This window comes from Buteo buteo, chromosome 5 (genome assembly GCF_964188355.1).
Source record: "Buteo buteo chromosome 5, bButBut1.hap1.1, whole genome shotgun sequence".
Classification (NCBI taxonomy): Eukaryota; Metazoa; Chordata; class Aves; order Accipitriformes; family Accipitridae; genus Buteo; species Buteo buteo.
In genome coordinates, this window is record NC_134175.1 from 52,223,272 (window position 1) to 52,245,636 (window position 22,365).

The 22,365-nt window shown below is 40.2% G+C and overlaps 1 protein-coding gene across 1 annotated transcript; it reads left to right on the forward strand.

Annotated features, from left to right (window-relative positions):
• The first annotated feature begins 7,156 nt into the window (after positions 1–7,156).
• TNFAIP6 (TNF alpha induced protein 6) lies at positions 7,157–20,689 on the forward strand. Its single transcript, XM_075029019.1, has 6 exons — positions 7,157–7,399; positions 13,283–13,420; positions 14,768–14,929; positions 17,111–17,339; positions 18,429–18,469; positions 19,567–20,689. Exons 1-6 carry the CDS (start codon positions 7,306–7,308, stop codon positions 19,728–19,730), a joined length of 828 nt encoding a protein of 275 aa, XP_074885120.1. The 5' UTR covers positions 7,157–7,305; the 3' UTR covers positions 19,731–20,689.
• The last annotated feature ends 1,676 nt before the right edge of the window (positions 20,690–22,365 follow it).

Below are 22,365 nucleotides of genomic sequence, written 5' to 3' on the forward strand. Positions count from 1 at the left end.
AGCATATAAGCTTACAGGAATGTTTATTTCCCCAAACTGCTTGAAAACAAAGTCTCTCTTGCAAAAATTGTCTCCATGTGGTTGAATGGTCACCAGTGATTTGATTCTAATCTTGCTTTCACCAATGTAAAAATAGTTAATATACAATGTTTTTTAAAAGTATTGTAATGTAATACTAGGTATTTCATATAAGTTTGCCTGACACTAATATTTTTATGGACATGTTTACTAAAAAGAAGCATATAATCTTTTAAACCTCTGATTATTAGGTATTTTATGTGCATATTACAGGCGTGTATGTATCCTTTAAATCTTCTTAATGTCTGAACACATCCTGGCGCTTGGCATAGCATAAATGTTTAGTTGATTGGATAAAACAGCATTTTGGTAGGTAGGTTTTCTTCTGTGAACCAAACTGTTTGTCTTTGAGGTCAGATGTGACTTCAGCATTACCAGCTGCAGGAACATGGAGGAACAGGTCTCTGTCTGTACCTGTGATTTGTACCGTGAACCCTCTCTAGGATCTTCCTCTGAGCACTGAAGCAAGTTCAGCTTCCCAGCAGAAAGGAAAACTTTTCTGTAATGGCACTGCTGGAGAGCAGCTTCCAAAACATTGAGGATATTTGAACCTACATTGCTTAGCCACAACGGGCATGTGCCAGTCAGCAGTCCGTAGGTATTTTAGGGCAACTCTGTCTTAGTGTTTCGCTTTAAAGCTGCTCCACTTCAGCTAGTAAACTAAATATTCCTTGTATCCAAGAGCAGGAGAAAAACATTCTTCTAAGAACCCTGGAAGAACAAGGCCTGGGTCACATTTTTTACTACATTGGAAGTTTGATATCTAGTATTCAGTGAACAAGACTCAAGCGTCCTACCTATGCTCCTAAGGGACTAAATTCTGTACATCTGACATTTGCATACATTAATTTTGCAATCAAATATTAATATTTTCACATACACCCCCAAAATTGTTGCAGTTTGCTTTGCAATGGCTGGAGTTGCAAGTTATTTTTTCTTTTAGGAGTTTCTTGGCAGTCCTTGGAGCCTGTTTGTCTTGGCATCCCCCTACCGTATTACCCATTCTCCAGTATCTATTCTAAAAACTGTGTTTACAACATTTTGTGATTTTTTTAATATATTTATGTATTTTTAAAATGTAAACATAGAAGAACATCCATGAGACACTTGTAAATTTTATATCTGTATATATTTTTAATTTTGACAGGTTCAACTATTTTATTTAGAATTACTGTCACTATAGGACTTCAACTGACAAATATTTTAACTTGGCAAATGTTCAGATTTTTTATAAGTGAATCCATTATACTCTCCTAACATCTGCTCTTAATAATCCCAAATATTTTTGGTTTGTTCCACTTTCACATGAAGTTTTTTGTTTGCTTTTTTTTAACTAAAGCACCACTATACGGAATGGTTAATTCTTATCTCATTGATGTTGCTGATAAAAATGGGCATTGATTGCAATGAGAATATAAGACAAAGGAGAGTAAGTTTTAAAATATTTAGTTGTAGGACAAAATACTCTCTGAAAGATTAACTTAACACTGTGATAATAAATAGTAAAATCATTGGCCAAATAAGTTCTCACGTTATAAAATTCTTCTAAAATTGCATCATCTGAAGCATATGGGGGACAGAAAAAGTTAGGAAATTTGATTAGAAATTCCTTCCATCTTTCCTTTAAATACAACAAATGTGTGGCAATTTAGAAAACCTGTTTTGTAAATTCATTGGGAAGTGAGTTTCTCACTAGTCCAGAACATAAATGTAAGAGTTTCATAAACTCTTTTCCACAACACACCATTTCTGTAACACTTTTCAGGTTTCACTGAAACAGAAAGCATACAAGAAAAGAGAGATTTGAAAAGCGATTGAATATATTCAGGTAGGCCTACCAAATCAGGTTGGTTTCTTTCATTTTGGATGCATTTCATACTTAAAGCATCTTGTCAAAGGCATTTTAAATGAAATAGGTATTTTAAAAACCTGACTTGTTACTTTAAAAGGAAATCTTACTAACAGTAAATGCCAAACTAGGATTTTGTATAAACTGAAATGTCATCTGGAAAATATATGACTCAATTCTGCGCTATCTGACACTGCAGAGCCTTTTGTTGGAGTACTATGTTTAGTTTTGGCATGACACTTCAAGAAGGATGCAGGCCACCTGGAAAGAGTACAGGGAAGAGGAACAAGAATGATCAAGAGTCGAGGAAACATGACCTACAGGAAAGATGAAAAGAACAGCCTGTTTATTTTTAAGGAGAGACCTGAAGCAAGATACAGTAACAGTTGTAACCTTCCTGCTACAAAGAGGCAGCAAAGAATCTGTTACTCCAGTCTTCTGAAGCAAAAAGAAGAAATGGGCTGAAGTTACAGCAGGAAAGATTTTAGTTAATACAAGAGGTTTTGGTTAAGGAAGGTGTTTAAAATGTTAGGAAGATTTAAGCACCGGGAGGCTGTGGAATTGCCACCACTGCAGGTTCATAAGAATAGGCTACACAAGTATCTGCCAAGAATAATTCGGGTGTAATTATTTCTGCCATGTGGCATATGCTTGGGATCTGATGGGTCTTAAGGTCTCCAAGGAGGTCCTGGAGTGTGGGACAATCCTTCAACTTGTACCTTGACAGCTCAGTTCATGGAAAAAAAAAAAAAAAAGTTTAAAGTAAGATAAAATTTGTTTAAAATGAGATAAAAATAAGATAGAACTGGAAATTGCCTTCTCTCAAAGAACATCAAGTCCAAGCTGCTCCTCAAATGTCATTTCAAAATAAGTTAGGTGTTCTGTTTGTTGCTGTTCTAAAACTTCTCTGGACTTATGGTTTGAAATTGTCTTCTACTTTGCAACATAAATTTATATGGGAAGGGATGGGATGATATTGTTGTTGGGCTAACTTCTTCCTTTCTTTAGGTTAAATAGCACTTCTTCCATTCTCAGGTTTCCCACAATGTAAATTCAGTCAGTGTAGTCATATTCCCCCCTTTCACATCAGATATTTTAGTTTTTTTCTCGTAAGAAAAACTTAGCTTTAATTGTTTCACTATCTCTTTCCCTGCACTCCTTTTTCCTACACTTTCCACCAAGTAGTTTTTTCTGAATGAGATTAGTTTCTTGCAAAAAAACTCCCAATGAAAGGCCTTCCACTGTATACCTTTCCATTTAAATACGTCTTTCTTGATATCATTCTCAAAGCTATAAACAATATAATTGTCATATATTCTATATCACCAATAGTAATATATGAATCTTAGAACTCAAAAGCTATAAATATTTGCACCCTTTTCATTCATTTATAAATAGAAGAAAAATTAAAAGTTTAGGTGCTTAATATTTAAATTAATGCAAAAGAGATTCGGGACCCACATACACCACTGTTATTTTTTTTAAATTCCTTCATCCTCAGTGGTTCATCCATTAAGCTACTGAATTGTTTTTTCTCTCTGTCATTGCAATTAGTCTTATATCGCTGTGGGCTTCAGATCACAGTTTGAGAACTACCAAGTTAGGTGTTCACTTCAAATGCTAGTCAAAACCACAGAATAAATTTCAAACAGTGTTTCTTAGCATATGTATGTGTGGAAGGAGTTAAGGAACACACGCACACACACACACACAGAGTATATAATATTTGTCTGGGATATATTTAAATGTGGAAAACTTGGAAGAAAACTTAAGAAAATACTGTCAGATGAATGTCTCCAAGTGCCCATGTACAGCTGTGGAATATCTTCTTGTTGATGAGAGGTTCTGCTAGGATTTGCAGATGAAAACTTTCCTTTCCAGCTCACTTGGGAGGCAGATGTATAGGACTGAATGTGTTACTTTGTTGACACGGCAAGTTGCACAGACTTATGCCTAGACTCAGTCTGGAGCATATGTCGAATGTTAATGCAACACAATAGCAAATATTGAGTTGTTTCCTCAAATATCAAGATATTCACCATACCCAATTACTCGTCACTATAAAACATGTACTGAACTGTGTAGAGCTTTTGTTACTGTCAAACAAAGATGAAGTTTATTCATTTGAGGGATTATTTGGAGGATATTATAATAGAATCTGAATCCTTGCTTTAAGACTGGATGATGTCTCATGATTCCTTACAGCCTCAGTTATTCTGTGATTCTATGATTCATAAGCCATTGTATTTCTTTGGACTTATTAACAGATAGCCTTGTTCCTCCAGGGAGGTATATATTCATTCAAATATTAGACCTTGTATAAATCAAGAGATGCTGTCAGATACTGTCATTATTAGAATTGTTTGCTACTTTATGTCCTTTATTTATTAAGTTGCTTTTTCTAACTGAGGCCTTTCACCATTAACAGTTAACTTCAGGAAAAAAAAAATAATTTTATTCATTATTGCATGAGTGTCTTTCTCAAGAATTTCAGTATGGTAGTCTATTACAAATCATCTCCAAGTTGGTATGCACTCCTTGCTTTTGTGTGTTAGTCACTGTTAACACATTTTTGTGATCTTGTGGGATTGGCACCCACCTAGCACAGAACAGAGTAATTCCCTGTAGTGTGGACATCTGGCTCTGATATAAGATCATTAAGCTATCAACTCACATTGCAATGTGATCCAGAGGGTTTTGCATGGAATGGCAGATGAAAAGGTGTCCTGTGCAGAGAAAGACATCCACATCGTACTTCTTCCAGAAAGAGAAATCTTTGCATCAAAGAGGATTCTTTTCATCTGAATCAGTAATTTGACTATTTAGATTACCAGTGAATGATATTTTAGTTGGATTTCCACTTCCCTTCAGTTTCCATTCCTTCCCTCATGCCTCTTGATTGTTTCTAGGTTCCCAGAAGATACCAGGAATATGTCACAATTCCAAACCAGCAAAGGCTAAGTGCCAATCTTCTTCAGCTAATGAGAAATGAATGCTCCAGAATGAATGCTTCCAGCACTGTCTCCTCCATTCACCACCACCCCCCCAAAAGTTTATACTGCTGTCTTCCCAACTCATATCTCAGGTAACCTCAGATGCATGTCTTGGATATTGATGTTTAGAAAGCAACAGACTTCTACCAATGTGCTTTCACAGAATAATGTTGAATTAGGTCTCATTCAAAAAGCTTGGACTCTTATCTATTGGGCATTAAAGTAGACGACAAGTACAAAGAAAGCACCAATCCTCAAATCTAGAGAGAAGAAAGAGTAGGGCTCCAACCTCTGTGCAATAAGACAAGACCTGGAGCACAAGTCTTATGAGGAGCGGCTGAGGGTACTGGGGGTGTTTAGTCTGGAGAAAAGGAGGCTGAGGGGAGACCTGATCGCTCCCTACGACTACCTGAAAGGAGGTTGTAGTGAGGTGGGTGCTGGTCTCTTCTACCAAGTAACTAGTGATAGGACGAGAGGGAATGGCCTCACGTTGTGCCAGGGGAGGTTTAGATTGAATATTAGGAACAATTTCTTTACTGAAAGGGTTGTCAGGCATTGGAACAGGCTGCCCAGGGAACTGGTGGGGTCACCATCCCTGAAGATATTCAAAAAGCGCGTAGACAAGGCGCTTCAGAACATGGTTTAGTGGGCATGGTTGATGGCTGGACTCGATGATCTTAAAGGTCTTTTCCAACCTAAACAATTCTATGATTCTATAAGTCTCTGGAGTGCTTTCTTGTTTTGCTGACATAGGAGCTGTAAAGTGTAGTGGGACAAGCAGCGTGGTGGGATGATCAGTGTGGTGGAGACTGGTGAACAAACTGGCAGGCAATATCCCTGGTCCCAGCATCCCACTCTGTAGTAGCTCAGTAGCAGGGCAGGAAAGAGGACAAGAAGCCACCATGCCCTGAATGTCCCAGGCTGGTCAGAGGGAGCCAGCGGGCTGCCATCAGCTTTCTCGGATACCTGAGTGGAAAGTCCCAGTGCCAGACCTTGACATCAGAATGCATGTGAGCTTTGTCAGGAGCGAGAAGGCATATATACGTTGTACACCTACTGCTGCACACTGAAGGTTCAAACTTGAATGGGTAAGGCATGGGTGCGCACAACGGGATTGTTACACATAGGTGAACTTTATTGGAAGAACGGGTTTGCTCTCATCAGTGAGTGCTGCAGTGACAGGTCAAGACACTGGGATTTTGGTGGAAGGTGCCTTGCTACTCTGACGCAGGGGAGAGGCTCTCACTCAACTTGGTTTCCCCACAGTTCTCCCCTTCATCATCTGCCCAAGTTGTAGGTGGGAGGAATATCTGTGTGTGTCTGTGTATACAATGTAGCTAGGCACTCATCACTGTATGTTAAGACTGGAGTGATGAAGAATATCTTTCTCATTGGTATAACAGTCATCTATGTAAAATATTTTTGAGTAGGCACAGAGTCCTCCGCCCTTTCCTTTTCATTTATTTTGATTGTGTTCATGGCCATGAGCACATCTTTTTCTACAGCTCCTGACTCAGAAGTTACAAATGTTATCAGAACTGGAGAGCAAACTCTTCCAATGGCTGCTCAGGAGTGCGGAGCACCAGACTATTTTCCATACTCTCATCTTTCCCCCTTTCTACTCTCCCAGTCATTCACAAGGAGCAGCTGCAGCATTCACTTTCAGCCGGAAGGGAAGACAAGCAGACAGCTGTCATGCTATGAATCAGATTTTAAACTGTGAGTTGGAGGAGAAGATTTTAGCTTTATTTCCCACTTGCAGAACAAAGAGCATCTGTTTTTGACACTTGCAGTTTTATGCTGATCTGGGAGTTTGACTTGCAATTACTGATTCCATGGAGGGAAACTGAATTCAAATAGCCAATGTAAAATAATCTCCTTGCGTTTTTTTCATTCATTAGGTCACTGTGAAATTAAATTCAAATTATATACAAAAGAACAGAATGTTTAAATGAGAATGAGAGGTAGTGTGTGTGATTCTCTTCAGTCCTGTAAATGGTGTGACTAGAAACACCATAAGCAGTTAAAGTGGTTATTAGTTTTATTGGTTTATGGAATTTGAAGACAGTGAGTGCTGAAGAATGAACAGACTTTGGCTTGAAAAGTGTTCATGTGTGCTGCAGTAGTGAGGGATAGAATGGTTTCTTGGACATGCTGGGAATCAAGAGAGCCAAAAGTGAGTCACATGGACGACTGCAGACATCACATTTAATTGTGTAATAGTACTGCAGCAAGCACAATTGGAGCAGGCTTGCTGACCTCACAGCTGAAAGCACTATTTAAGATCTGGCTACCAGATGTTCCAATAGGATCTAGCCAGCTGCTAGCAGAGGTTACCCTGAGTGTTTTAACAGGGAATATTTACAGCCTAATAGTTCGGAAGAGATGATTGCACTAATTTTCTTTTCTGCCCTGCTGTGGGACAAGGCTCAAGCATGGGGATTCAAGGACGGAGTGCTGCATAACTCTATTTGGTTAGGTAAGAAATAATTTAATCATCAATGTTTTGCTGCAAAACTCACTGTGTTTGTCTAACAGTATAAAAATGAGCACCTAGCAATACAAAAGTGAGACATGCATTAATATTAGCAAAATCCTGCATTGAATTGGTGATCATTTTATCTGAGTAGTGACTGTAAGTTTTGTCCTTATGAGCTTACTACTTTCACTGTTTCTCTGTAGTGCAGGAAAAAGTAGTTATGGAAAATTTAATCTGAATGTATTTTCCTACAGTGCGAGGTAAAGTGAAAACAGCATTAAATAACGGTTGCTTCTAATGAAGGAAAACGAGTATGAAAAGAAACATTTGCCAAAAGAATGAATTACTTTCTGCATGAACATACTTCAAATGCCTGGGGTCCTACACATGAAACTAAATGATCTGGAAATAATAGCGGTAATATTTCATAGGTTTCTAGGAAGGTACAGAAATGTATATGTTTTGGCCATTGGTTTGTTCACATCATTAAACAGTAGAGAGAAGATTTCAAGAGGGCTGTAGAAATGCTGTGGGAATGGTTTCTTATACCTCAAGAGGGTTTAAATAGCTCTTGGAGTTCTTTGAGAGATCTTTATAATTATCCAATATAACAGAAAAACATATTCAGAATATAGTCACAAAAAAGGGTGCCAAAACAAAAACATGGTCCATTTTATAAACAAATATTTACAAACTCCTTTATCCTCTCTAGAATGTTGTGTATTTCTTTAGGGATGTTAAGGAATTCCTGTAGCCGGTACGCGTTTCTGTTGTGCTCAGATGTTTCATGAGGGATTGGGGCCACGCTCTATTAGCTGGTGCAGCAACCACGTCACTCCACTCCCTTCTCAGAGCACCATGTAGACTAACAGGAACATAAATGAGAAGGAGAAGTGATCTATATTGTTTTCCATTTGACTGCACATTTTTAATGACTTCTCGTTCCTTCTAAACTTGGAACACGCCTGCTGTGTCACATAGTTGCTGAAGGTGCTCAGGTGGGAGAGAGCTCCACGGCAGGACAGCTTGGCAGCTTCGTGCACCACCTCAAGTGGCTGGTATTCAGAAAAAGGATGACAGAGAAGAGGTCTGTGTGAGAAACAAGCAAAGCTTGTATTCTTGCTGTAATAACTGTAAGGAGACGCAGAAGATAAGTAGGACTGAGGCTATGTTAAGCCCTGATAGTAGGGGCAGAGAAGCTGAATTTGATACAGGCTGTGATGGGTATTCTTGTAGAGAAGAGATGTGGTCAGGGCAATGAGCAAAGGGGCTTGCTGCGTCAGAGCCCTTGCTTATCTGTAGCCTGTTCAGGCTGTCCCTGCACAAGTGAACAGCACATGGCCGTGCACAGGTCCTGTCTGTGGTTTAACCATTCTCACGCTCCCTGGCACAGTTTTGCTCTCACCCAGCCAGTGGTCTTCTAAAGAGCACTCCAGTGCCAGGCCAGGGGGAGCCGGGCCATGGGCTATCCCTGGTTGAGACCACCCTGGTGATAGGGAAGAGAGCTCAGGCACACACCATGCCACTTGCACTCACGGACCCATTTAAGAATGGGTCCTGGGTGTTCCATTTGCAAATATTGGCGTATCCACACGACTGTTGCAACCAGCCACCCTGGACGTAGCCTTTAGGGGCTTCTACAACATAAATGTTGGTGATCATTTAAGCAGTTTTATGAATTGAAGTCAATTTGGAGAAAAAATTTTCTTGTTCTTTAAAATGAGGAAACAGTGTTAACTGGAATGCATAATAAAATTATGCTTTGCTACACCTTTAGCATTTATCATGAGAGTAAAAAAAATAAACCATGGGGTAAAAATTGATGACTTGTGCTAAATAAACAAACACATGCAAAATCTGGAAGCACAGTGTGCAACTTTGAAATAACCCACTCTGCTTTCTTATCTCCAGGACTCTGTTGAAGCTTCTTTAGAAACACACCATGTAGTGTAACTACACCAGTAAAATTATTGAAAAAAACCTCAAAATGCAGTTAATTGAATTACCCATGGAATTCAGTGACATTATATATAAATGAAGAAAAATTGGCGAAATCACAGCCATCCAACTTATGCATCTTTGTATTAAAAAAAAAAAAGTGTAACTTTAACAGTAAAACAAGTAACTCTAATCTCATACTCACTATGCACAAGCATTAAAGCAAGACCCCTTCCCTTGAATAAAACCTAGGAATACGTAGTGACATCTAAGCTTTGCTTACCTCCCCTTCTTCTGGTAAAGCACTATAAAGACCAAATTGAATATGAAGGGTTTCCCATTTTACCTTTCTTCCTCAGCAAATCATTAGCACAAATATAAAATCTTGAATTACTGGCAATCTAGAAATGCTCGTGTCTTTTACCTTTTTTCTTGTTACAAAGCATCTTCTGTTTTCTCAGTAAGCATGCAGTTCTGCTGCAGCTGACTGTATCGTCTTCCTTTCAATACCTTTCTTCTGTGAATGGAATTTTATTGTTGCTCATTTTTGACACAAGCAGATTATAACCAAAGGTTTATTGTAAACTGATGAGAGGATTGGAGCAGTCTTGCCCAAATATGCTCATACACTTATTTGAGTGCCAGTTCTTAGTGCCAAGAAGTAGGTTTCCCAGGACAGCTGCTGCACTTTTTGTGTTCAGAATTTCATCCCTGTTCACACACCGTATGTCAGTGTGGTTTAGGGGCCATACCTACCCCATTTGGTGGAGTACTCTGAGTACGACCATGTGTGTTAGCAGAGGCCTGTGCTAGTAACCCTACATGGCCATACTCTGCTTAAAAGTTAAATATTTCTTTTTATTTAGCATTTAGTATTTGTGTCATGCATATTGAGGGTACTTTATTAGGCCAAATTTCATGCTTGTTGTGTTTGTGCAGAAAAGATTGGCTACATTTTACCATCTCCTGCTGCTGTGGGTGAGCAGAGGGTCGCTGTCCTTGCAGGATCCTGCTGTCTCTGGAGTTCAAGGAGAGATTTTAAGAAATGTGAGTTGGAAGAAACATGTCCTGTCAGGCATGTAACCCATGGCTTTTGAGTAAGAGCCAAAGAAGAAAAGTAGGTGGAGAAATCCCCAAGAGAACAGTCCCAATATGCAGGTTTTCAGGCAAAGAGAGAAAGAACATTGTTGAAAGTTCTCACTGTTGTCCAGGAAGAGGAGATTTCAGGCAGGTCAGATAAAGAGAGCAGCCTTCAAGCAGAATTCTCTGTCAGAGAAGGTGCCCAGCTGAGGCTGGAACTCTGTAGTGTGGGCCCCATGGTATATGAACGGTGTGCATTTACAGTGCTAGGCGTGCACTTGTGCTTGCCAGTGAAAACAAAATTTCATGCACATTTACCTACACAGCCATGATACTGCTTCCATAAAGACTAATGGTAATTTGTCCGTGTGTGTGTGTTCATGTATGACTGTGAATATGTGTATATATGTATATACATATACATAAATATGTAAATGTTTATTAAAAGTTAATGAGTACAGTGCTTTGACCTAGGTCTGGTTTCACTGATGCAGTGTATCTTTCTGCACAGGCCCTAATGTAATTAAGAGGGAAGGGAAAAAAATGCCAGTGAAAGATCTGATAAGTTAATTAGGATATACTGTTAGGGAATACTGTATCATTGAACTGTGACACACCAAGCCAGCATCAAATCTCAAAGCTTGGTGGAGTACCTGTGTGTGGTCTATCTTTCCAAAAGCTACTTTTGTCATGTTACAAAGGAGTAACAGAGATATAGATTGGTGATTGCTCTCAGCAGGGTAACACCACCCACCAAGACCTTGCAGGAAGACTCAGGGGTGCTGCTGTTGGTGGAGCAGCCCTTGCAGAAACTGCGAAGAGTGGATCTTTCCAGCAATATTGTGACAAACTTGACGCCTGTCCATAGTGACATTTCAACATCAATAAGTGGGCGTAGATACCTTTTTGAGGGATAAGATTTGAAAACAATATTGCCAGGTGAAAAAGTCAGGAGAACTAAAAATGATAAGTTTTTACTGTTAGCTCAAAGAGTGATGAGTCCAAACAGTGGCGATTCCCCCTGAATGCCTGGTGGTACATCCAGCAGTAGTTCCAGGGAAGGAACAGGGTTGGTCTTGCAAAGGTGGCTGCCAGAGCGATGGGAGCTTTTATCAGCAAACATCATTGACAATAAGCTTTAAGACTGCTCTTGCTTTGGCTGTGACTGGTCACCTTTGCGGAGGTGACAAACCATGGAATTCAGCTGCCCCTTACTCTTTGACTTGGTATAGGTGGGGCAGCTCAGCTAATCCCAAGGACTACAGTCTGTGTTTTTCAATTCACCTTCCAATTTACTTCCCTGTGAGCTGCAGTGATCAATAATGTCAATTCCAGGTTGTCCCCTGAGTGTGCAGTGAGGCTAAAAGGTGTGCTATTTTCTGTAGTACTCAGATCTTCAATTCATGCATACTGAATCCAATACAGTCATACTGTAAAGAAGCAGTTAGTGGATTTACCAGGTTAGACATGATAAATTGCTGAGTGAATGAAAAATAATACTTCCTATTAATAATTTTTTAATAAAAACAGATTTTTAAAAAAATATAACATACCATTATTCCACAGTTGTTAGTTGTGACTCTTCTTTGCAATGGAACTGGCTTCTTCAGAAAGATTTTTCCATAGAATGTATGTTATCCCATGCTCAAGCCAGTGACATTCCCAGCAATGTTACAGAAAACGGTTCTCAGTCTTCTGAGACTATAATCAGCAATATAATTTACTTCACTGGGCACAAGGCCAGTGACTGTGGGTCCAAAAACTACATTGGCAAACGTCATTCTGTATCTAATAAGGGATCTCACCATTGCTAACCACAATTCAGTGGTGACCATGTTTTTTTAAAAAATACCCTAATCTAGCCAAAACTACTGACTCTAAGTGTGTCCCTAAAAAAGACATTCTTTTTCTTCCCATGGTACAAATAACTACTGTAAAAAATTCTTTATGTTTTGCATCTTTTTTCAGTCATGTTGACTAGTGATAGCTACAGACAGCCATTTCTCTCAGATTATACTAAATATAAGAAAGATCTAAACAAAAACGCCATTCAGATTAGATATGCAGATTGGTTCTGAGACAGATTTCCATACATATGGCATCAGACAAGTGCAACATGATAAGATTATAAAACTTGTAGTAGTACTGACAGTTTCTAGGTTTCCCTGGAAAGCTGATTTATACTGTACTTGCAACAGCAAAGAAAAAAATAATGAAGAAAGTGTATTCATTTTCTGTGCAGCAAAAATGTCTGCCAGCAATTGTTCTGGTCCTGCCCTTTGTGACACAAGCTCAGATATTTTTATTTCACATTTTTATTCCCTTTAATTTCTGCCTCTCCTCTATCCAAGTAGCTCTGATTTAACTTCTCTGGAGATTCAAAACAAAGCTCTGATTCATCTTACAAAGGCACTTAAAGTTACGTCCAAACGTATGCTGTGATAGCAATCCAGAAGGAGCTTCCCTGGAGTCAGACAGGATACACGGAACTAGTGATGCTGACACCAGCCAGTTGTTCCCATAACTACTGCCTTCTGAGTAGTCCTTGGGGAGTCCTTCCCTGCGTTTGTTGATTTTCTGTTTTTCAAAACTCACCAAGCTCTGACTAGCTCTGTTTTTCAAGACTTCTCCCAAACAAAAACATACCTTTGGGTTGCAAAAATATGCTTTTGGGTTGGGAGGGACATATTTTCCTGACATTTTCCAAGTGGCACAGCTACTAGCTGAACATGTTGTTTCTCTTCTCACCTGGACAGTAGCCTGAAGTGCAGTTCTTGGGGAAACTGCCGGAGGCAGTGAGAGCACACTGGAAGGTGGGCCAGCTGAGATACACTAGCAAAATCATTTATTGCTTTGGTCCCACAGAACGAGCAGCTGGAGTGTATCACAGGGAGTCACGCTCTGGGAAGTACCAGCTCACCTATGCAGAAGCAAAAGCCGTCTGTGAATACGAGGGAGGACATCTAGCTACCTATCAGCAGCTGGAGGCGGCAAGAAAAATAGGTTTGAAAAAAATCATGGCTGTTCGCTTTTCACATTGCTCATTCATAATGTTGCCAGTCTTGTATTTTTCATGAATTTTACAAACTCTGGGACTGAGGGACTTGTAAACTCCCTGGATTTTTGCCCAGGTTGCATGCAATTTCCCCCCTCAGTAACAGAGCATGACTGCGCTACCTACATAGCTGTCAGGGATAACATCTGCACACAGTGCTACGCATCCCCCTGAGCTCTGGGTGCAGCACAGTCCTGGAACAAGCAACAGCTAGCGGAGAGCCGTCTGGCTGAGCTGGGAAGCAATGGTACCTCCCCAGCTACAGCACCTGGCTGCTGCTGGGGGCTGCAGACGAAGGTGTTTATCCCCAGGGAGCTTCCACACTAAATGTGCATTGCTATTTTTCATATCATCAGTCAAGATGTTTTCATAATGTTTATTCCAGCCATATTTGCTCCGAGAGAGAGTGGGTGGTGTGCTTGGACTGCAAAGTGCAGCCGAGTGACGGCTTTACTGTATTTTTATTTGATTCCTAATAAGAAATGATCAATTCATGCAGAACATTAGGAAAACAATGGAAAATATCCTCCACTCTAGAAATTTGCAGGCTACGCCGTTGAGTCAGAAGCTGGCTCTCGGCACCAGCACACATGTAAAAAGGGTACTTTTGTCTCTTCTGAGTAGCTCATAGTCCTAGGACGCCACAAATATGTTCCAGTTTGTCTCCGTGAAAACACTGAATTGGTCTCTACCAGACAGTGAATAACATTGCATTCTTTGGCTATTGTTTTTAAGTTCTCAGCCACAAAATGCATTAGCAGGATCTTTTAGTTTAGCAAGAAATACTTGAGGCATTCCAGGTATTTAAATTTAAATTGAAAGTATTTTAAGTAAATACTTCATTTTCTTAGCTGTCTTCTGTATGTACTATTTTATTCACTCTCAGAACTTAATGCTGCAAACTCTTGAGATTTGATTGAGTAAATTTGTATGACTTCAAAAGGGAAACAAAGAACACGCTTATATAACTCATCCAATATATAATTTGGTTACAAATGCTGGTACAGCACTTAAAACTCACTACCAGGAAACTATATAGTCCATCTGCATTTGATTTTTGTTTCCAAATGAAGAAGCAATAATCATATTGTGGAGAACAAAATGCAATTTCATATTCTGTGTTTAAAATTATCCTCTCAAAGTACTGTTCTTTCCTGGAGTTCAATTTCTATTAGGCCAATTACATCCAAGACATTGATCAGCTTGAGTAAGGGTTTACTTACTTGAATAAAAAGCAGAGTTTCTTGCCTAGAATTGATTTATCACACCTATGTCTCATTTTCTCCCTGTTGCAGGTTTCCATGTATGTGCTGCTGGCTGGATGGCAAAGGGCAGAGTTGGTTATCCCATAGTAAAAGCTGGAGCCAACTGTGGCTTTGGAAAAACTGGTATTGTTGATTACGGTATTCGCCTCAACAGAAGCGAGAGATGGGATGCCTACTGCTACAACCCTAACGGTGTGTTTAAAAAACAACCCATTGCTCTTCAGGTCTAAGATTATGACTACATGCCATACTATCTGGCTGCGCAAAGGCACCCCAGCTCTGAATGAGTTAGCTTCAATACCATAAATGTGCTGTCTGCAAAGGTGGGTGTATAGATACACATTTATTTGGAGCCTTGCACTAAGCCCCCTCTGCTGTTACCTATAGCTGATCTGGCTTGCTCAGAGCTCTGTGTCTCTGCAGTGCATTGTACCGTATATAATAGGGCCTAAGCAAAGTCCTTTCAGAAACTAAAAATGTAACGGTATGCTGTTGTTGAGTAAAAAGGTAAGTAATATTTCCAATGTGATGTGTGAATGTCTTGTTTTGTATAAGAGGTTACATTTAGCCTACAATTTCATTTAAATAACTAATCTGAGGTGTTTAACGTGGGAACCGTTTTTCAGACATTTTGCCTGTAAACAGGCTAAATTTAGTGTTAACCCTTATTCCTTCTTTCTCATGCCTGAGATAGAACAACTTTTGAAAATGCATGCCATGTCTGGGACTGAAACACCTGACAGATCCAGCTTCCAGCAGTGCCTTGTGTGTGCATATGCGTGCGTGCACGTGTTAACTAGATGGAGGAAAGTGGATCTCCAAAGCAGATCGGGAGACACAGTTCGAACATGACTGGCAAGACTTAACCAGATACGGGACATCTCTCCATTCCCCCCCATTCAGTACACTGCAGATGACTAAAATATTGACACAGCCACTGTTTCAGTTTAGCTTGGTATCACTTCATATAGCAGGGAAGACAGAAGAAGTAGGACCAACAAGAAAAGCAAAGCTTAAATTTGTGCACTGCTCAGCTTTGCTGCTACTCCAAGTGTACTACCCTGCCTGGCAGAGCCAAAAGTTGGAGTTGTCCATGACGTCTGTACAGCTGTGCACATTTTGTTTGTGCTCACAGGGCTTCAGCTTGTTTATGTTAGCTGGGCAGTTGTTAATCAAATAGCTCTGTGGGGTGGGGGACATTCACAGATGTTCAGCATACAAAGAAAACTGCAAGAGAGACTACTGCATTCATTATTACTTCATGTAAACTGTCAGCCCGACTTTCTCCTTTGTCAGCCTTCTCCTCTGGGCTGAGAGGTAGTTACTTTCCAAATGCTTTGTTTGGTTAGAGGGCAAAAGGAAACCAGAACTGCCAACACTCAGCAGATGGCTTGAGTCTCTCCCATTAAAGGGATATGTATTCATGCTTGATGGACAGTCTGCTACAAAGCCTGGCAGGGTTATCTGTTCTCAGGTAGAAGACAAGCAGCCTAGGGGAACAAAGACAAATTTCTGATTGAACTGAGCCCATGATCTTCTCTAGGATGCTAAAGATGTCAAGAAGAACTTGTGGAACTGTTCGCAAGTTTGAAGTGTACATCCAAACTAGCAGTGATCTGGAGCTGAAAAGCACAGGACTTGTGGACAGTGTACAGACTAAGAGGGTTAATCACACTGTCCAGCTTAAGGCCCCTAACTCATATCACCCTTAGAAAGTACCTCCCTCTCCCCCAGGTCTGAAGTTGGGGAACTATGACAAATCCTAAAGTCAGGCAGTGTGAGGTACCCAAATTGGCTGGTCCCACTGTCAGGGATCTGGTAAAGTTCAAATGTCCATTGAATCAAATGGGACTTAATGTTTTTCATCCCAAAGGAGACATTCCAAAGGGAGTGAAGAGCTGCAGCAATAACAGGAGTAAAATGCAATATACATGATCACTAGCCTTTATAAGTTTTCTTGTAAAGGCACACTTTCAAGAGGTTTCTGAAGAAGAAAGGATGAAACTGAATGCCAGGGTGACTTGCAAGTACACCTATAAAGCTTACAGTTTGACACAGCCAGAAACCCCAAATGCCTTTTATATAACACACTTAGCTGTGGCCCGAAGTCCACAGAAGTCAATGAAAGATTTTCCTCTGAATTCAGTGAGGTTTGGATCATGCCTCTTGTTTCCAAATTATCTGCTCCCAAAAGCTAGGAATCACTGACATTTCTTGTGAATGCTGAGTGCTTAAATGTATGAAAGGTGCTATCATGCTGGGTGTTCCTATGTGCTTTTCTGTGGATCTGCTGGGTCAAAGTGCACAAAGATTTGAACCATAGCCACATCCAGAATGAATACTTAAACTCTGATATTTTTATTTTTCTCTTAGGAAAAGAATGTGGTGGAGTCTTCACAGATTCAAAACATGTTTTTAAGTCACCAGGCTATCCAAATGAGTATGAAAATGACCAAATTTGCTACTGGCATATTAGAGTAAAGTATGGACAACTTATTCATCTACAGTTTCTAGAGTTTGATGTTGAAGATGACACTGCTTGTATGGCTGATTTCTTGGAAATCTATGATAGCTATGATGATATCAATGGCTTTGTGGGCAGGTAAAGCAATTCCAGCTTTAATATGCAAATAAACAAATGATTTAATTTTTTCCCCAGAACATTACTTTGGAAGAAGACTGTATTACCTTATCCAATTAGCACCTCTGATAGGCCCATAATACTTGTAGCAGTAGTTAGTACCCGACTTCTCTTTCCTAGCAATTTACTTTACTGTCATTAACACAGGCCTGTGAAGAGTTTCAGAGAATTACACTTTGCCCTTTTCTGCTTTGTTAAATTACATGAAAGAAAGCTGTAAGACTTTTTAGTTAGCTGCTTATTCTAATTCTCTATTATTTTACAGGAAGAACTCCTAGCAATCTCAAACAGTATTTTGTATTTGCATATTTGCTTTAATTGAAAGGAGGGAGGTGGGGTGTTAAACTGTTAGTAAAAATATATTTAATTTAAGTTACTATTCGCTACAGAAGTAAAATATTTTCTAACAATTGCAGAACAGAACAAGTGTTGTATATAATCTCTCTTACTAGATTTAGTTTCCCTCTTTGCCTAATTCTTACTTCCTTTTTTTCGATGTCATATTTTTGCTTGTCCTTTAGCAGTCATATTTTAGTATGAAGTACATCAATTTTCCAGAACAAAAAATGAACCAGAAAAAGTGATACAAAACACTTCCCAATTTCTGCCACTTTTCACATGCTCTCTACAAATCATCTGTAGCAAAGCAAGGATATAGTCCATTTGTTCTGGCTTTGCAGATGATTTTACATGTTTTTCTTCACAGTGTTCTTCCTTTCTTAGCCTTGGGCCATTGTTCTTTTCCTTAACACCTTGTTAAATTGCTCTTTGTCTTGTTTTGCATCATTTACTTCCTGCATATATTGAAAAATGCATTTTTCCCTCCCCTAAACCTTACTATAAGATAATGACAAAAATCCTTTAGGCAATTGTTTTAACATATAGCGGAGAATTACATACACTGAATACCTAGAACCAATATAGCCCCATGAGCCACAGCTCCAAAGGCGAGTACAGCCTGAGAGCCACTATTCAGTGTAGGTCCCCATATAGCGGGGTATGGCATATTTGCTGTGTTGTTTAGTCATGACCATTTATATTTTTTTTCAGGTTTTGTGGAGATGAGTTGCCAGATGATATCATCAGCACAGGTAATACATTTGCACTCTTTATGGTAAAAAAAACCAGCCAAAATCACCTTTTGTCCCTACTTTCCAATATAATAATATATGGTAAAGATGTCCAAAGACACAATCTCATCTTCATGGCCAGCATGTCAGAAACTGCTATTCCAAACTGCCAGCATGCTCTTTCATCAATGCTATTACTTCTAAATAAATGTAAAAGAAAAAAAGTCTCGTTAGAAGATAACCAGGGTGCATCCCGCTGGCTTTACAGAGGTAGTACACCTACGCACTTTACGGGATTTTCACACAGGCAGCTTTATACAGCAGATCTGTATGCACACAACCTTCATGCACCAGTTTTTCCCAGAGCAAGGATTGCAAGAACACTTCCAAAGCTGGTTATAGACATTACTCTGTGTGTGTGTGTGTGTTTAAACAGCAGGTCAAGGTCTGATTCCATGTAAATCAAAGCCACTTTTACCTCTCTTTGCTCAAGCGTCGCGAAGTTGCTGTAGCACAGCTATCACACAGGCTACCTGTGCAAGGAAGTAGCCATGTTCCCTGGGATAGTCTATGGACAGTCTGTGCAGGAGCTCACGTTACCACACTCCATCCCACAGCTGTAACCAGCAGAAAGAGAACAGAATAGTTGAATTGTTCCATCCCTGACCTCCCAGTTTACACAGGCCTGGTGGAGGTGAGCAGATGACCCCCATGGGAGAGCGATGTAGCAACCTCACCCCTGTGTCACCTAGAGATCCATGAGGCTCTACGCCAGATGTGTCTCACACATGAAGCATGACATTTCACAGGTAGAGTGAAGCAGAGCAGCACTTTAAAGAACGGGAAATGATTTGCAGGAAGCACTGGGTACACTAAAACTTTATCAACCTCTGGGCTCTGCAAACAAAAAAAACCTGATAAAAATCTGCCTGTTTTTTTCCATGGGGCTAATGGAACTATAATCGTCCCAGGCCACATCTCGGAAGTAGACAGACCAGCTGGATTGCTCTAAAGATCGCAGAAGCAAGCAAGAAAGAGCACTTTAAAAATAACTCTGAAATATCCCATTTTTATGCCACCTGAAAATGTAACCTTTATTTTTCTTTTTCTTGTCCCAGGCAATGTTATGACCTTGAAGTTTTTGACAGATGCCTCAGTGACTGCTGGTGGTTTTCAAATTAGATATACTGCTATGGACACACCTTCAAAATCAAGTGATGGAAAGAATACAACATCCCAAGGAAAAACAAACTTCTTATCCGGAAAATTTGGTATTATGTGAGCAGAGTAATGAGATACACTCATTAAGAAACATGTTTTAGAACCCAATTCAGATATCTGTTTCTTCAGATAAGACATTTTCTTCATATCTTTCTGACTTTTTGTTTTCTGCCTTTATATACATTTTGTTAATAAAGTATACTAGGAAATAACTTATAAAATATACTTACATGAATAATAGAAGAGTATTTTTAGATTACAAGTACTGTAAAAATCTGAAGAATTCACTGTTAACAAAGATTTTAAAATTATTTTTCTATATAAACTGCTCCTTCTCCTCATTTCTTGAACCATTTGAACAAACTTTTTGTGTGACCATTTCAATTATTTTTAAATTTAATATGCTGTTCTCTCCTTATTTTCTTTGATTTCCACATATTTATTTTTTAGATTGTTGCTTTGTTTCTTCATGTTCTCTACACATTGTTATTTTTTTAATTAACTCATTTCCCTGAACTCAAAAGGCCTTTAGGATAAGCTTAGTTTTTAGATGCATAAATTCATCTTGTGGATGGCCTAGCGACCACCTATGTAATTCTCTGAAGCCAGAAGATTGGGAAGCAGCATGAACAGCACAGAATCAATTACATCATTGTCATAATTTTGTTGTGAGATGAATTAGAAACTACTCAGTGAATTTTGTCAGGGTTTCCTCATCCAAAGAAGAGATGTTCAAGTCCTTTCACTTCTCTGATTTCACTTAGTAAAGAATCAAATTAAAGACTTGGTAATGATAATAAAACTGGTAAGATGAAGCATCAAAAGAAATTGCTAACCGAGTACCAGCAAATCTGTTCAGAAGATACTGTTGAGATGCTGTATGTTGTTTACACGGGTTTTAAGAAGACTGTACTATTTTGAATTGATGAACATAAATCATTCTCCATGTTTTTAACTTCCGTTTAAATTCCTCAGTCTGAAGCAGCATTAAAGCTACCTCTGTTTTAATCATCTTGTGTTTCCAATGAATTATTTTTATTTCTTGAGAACTTTTCAGACTTTGAAACATTTTTTCTTAATTTAAAGCAGTAAATAAGTTTTAAGAGTTTCTTTCGCTCTGAATATTTTCTTGACCCCAGATCTGCTGAAATCCAATGCCCACTCAGAATCTTCCTGTGAATTATTTTTTTTGTTTCGAGCATTGTGAATTCCTCAGAAAGTCTTGCACAAGAGGGGCAGGATCTTAAGCTAATCAGACCCATCTTTCCTTTATTTATTCTAATCCTTGGTTCTTTAAATTTGTTTCATCTTTGAGCTTTTCTTATTGCAGTTTCACTAGGAATACAATCCTGCTTCCTGGCTGTACTGGAGAACAATGTTGCGGCTAGCACTGCAGCTTCTCTCCCTGTCATTTCCAACAGTACTCATGCTTCCTGTGGGCTCCGGGAAACAAAGTTCGTGTCATTATAGTTAAAAATTTACTGGTGCTTTTTAATCCCGCCACCTGGTGGACTGAGTAAACCCATTCACATCCTCCTGTTAGAAAATGTCATTCTGGTTCTCCAAGATCAGCAAAAGTGTTTGTTTATAAGGAGAATGCCTGGAGAGAACTGTTAACATTTTGTTTACGACCTAGGGTGGCTTTTTGTTGGTTTTATGGGGGTTTTGTTGTTGTTGTTGTTGTTTCTTTAATTGAGAAGCAACAGGTCTTGAACTGATATGGATCAGAACCCACGGGTGTACAGGAGCTACCTGCCTGTCTGGAAATCCCTAGGGAGCGAGAGGGGTGATGCTGTTTGGGGAAGAGTTTCTTTTCCGACCAGGCGCTCCTTCTCAGCATCCCCAACGCCGCTACGAAGCCCTGCGGGTGACTAAGAAAGAAAGAAAAAGCCTCAGCCGTTAACGTTACTGCTCAGGCCTATCTCTGTCCCTGAGAAACAGGGTTTCTCCGCACTTCAGACTTGCTGCCGTTGTTCCGTATTACACCCACCGACACCCCGATGCCATCCACACATCCGTCACTCGTCCCCTCAGTGACTTTACCACGAGGTGGGATATATCGTGCGCAGCGAAGCTCTAACGTCTCCCACCCAGAGAAGACTACGGCGGTGATGGACATCGGGCAGCACTTGGTGCCACAGCCGTGGTGGGGCGCAAAGACCCCGGGTCGCTTTCTGTTGCACTCGCTTTTCCCCGCCATTTGGAAACCCCGCATCTACTCGGGGACCCCTCGTTAAATGGCCGTCATAAAAAAACCCGATTGGGAACGGCTGCGGGGCTACACGTCTCACAGCACTGACCCAAGTATTTGGGTCTTAAGGAATGTCGGGTTTACGCAGGCAGGTTTCTGTGAAGCTGGGGATCAACTGTAGCCGCTGAGCAGCTGTGGGAGGTCTAGAGATTATTTTCCAGTCACAAATAAATGATTTGTGGCTTGAAGGGGCTGAGGGGAGAATCGAACTCTCAGCCCCACCGCCTGAGGGGAGCGACAGCCCCTCGCTGCACCCTCCACCAATCGGCGGCGAGGGGCGGTGCCCGCCGTGGGCAGGGGCGGGGCGGTGCCCGAAAGGCGCGGGAAGCCATCCATCGCTCCGCGCTCCGCCTCGCGCGCGCGCCGTTCGATGTCCCCCGGGCTCGGCCGGCCGGCCCCGCCTCCCCGCGCTCCCATTGGCTGGTCCGGCCCGAGCCCGGGCCCG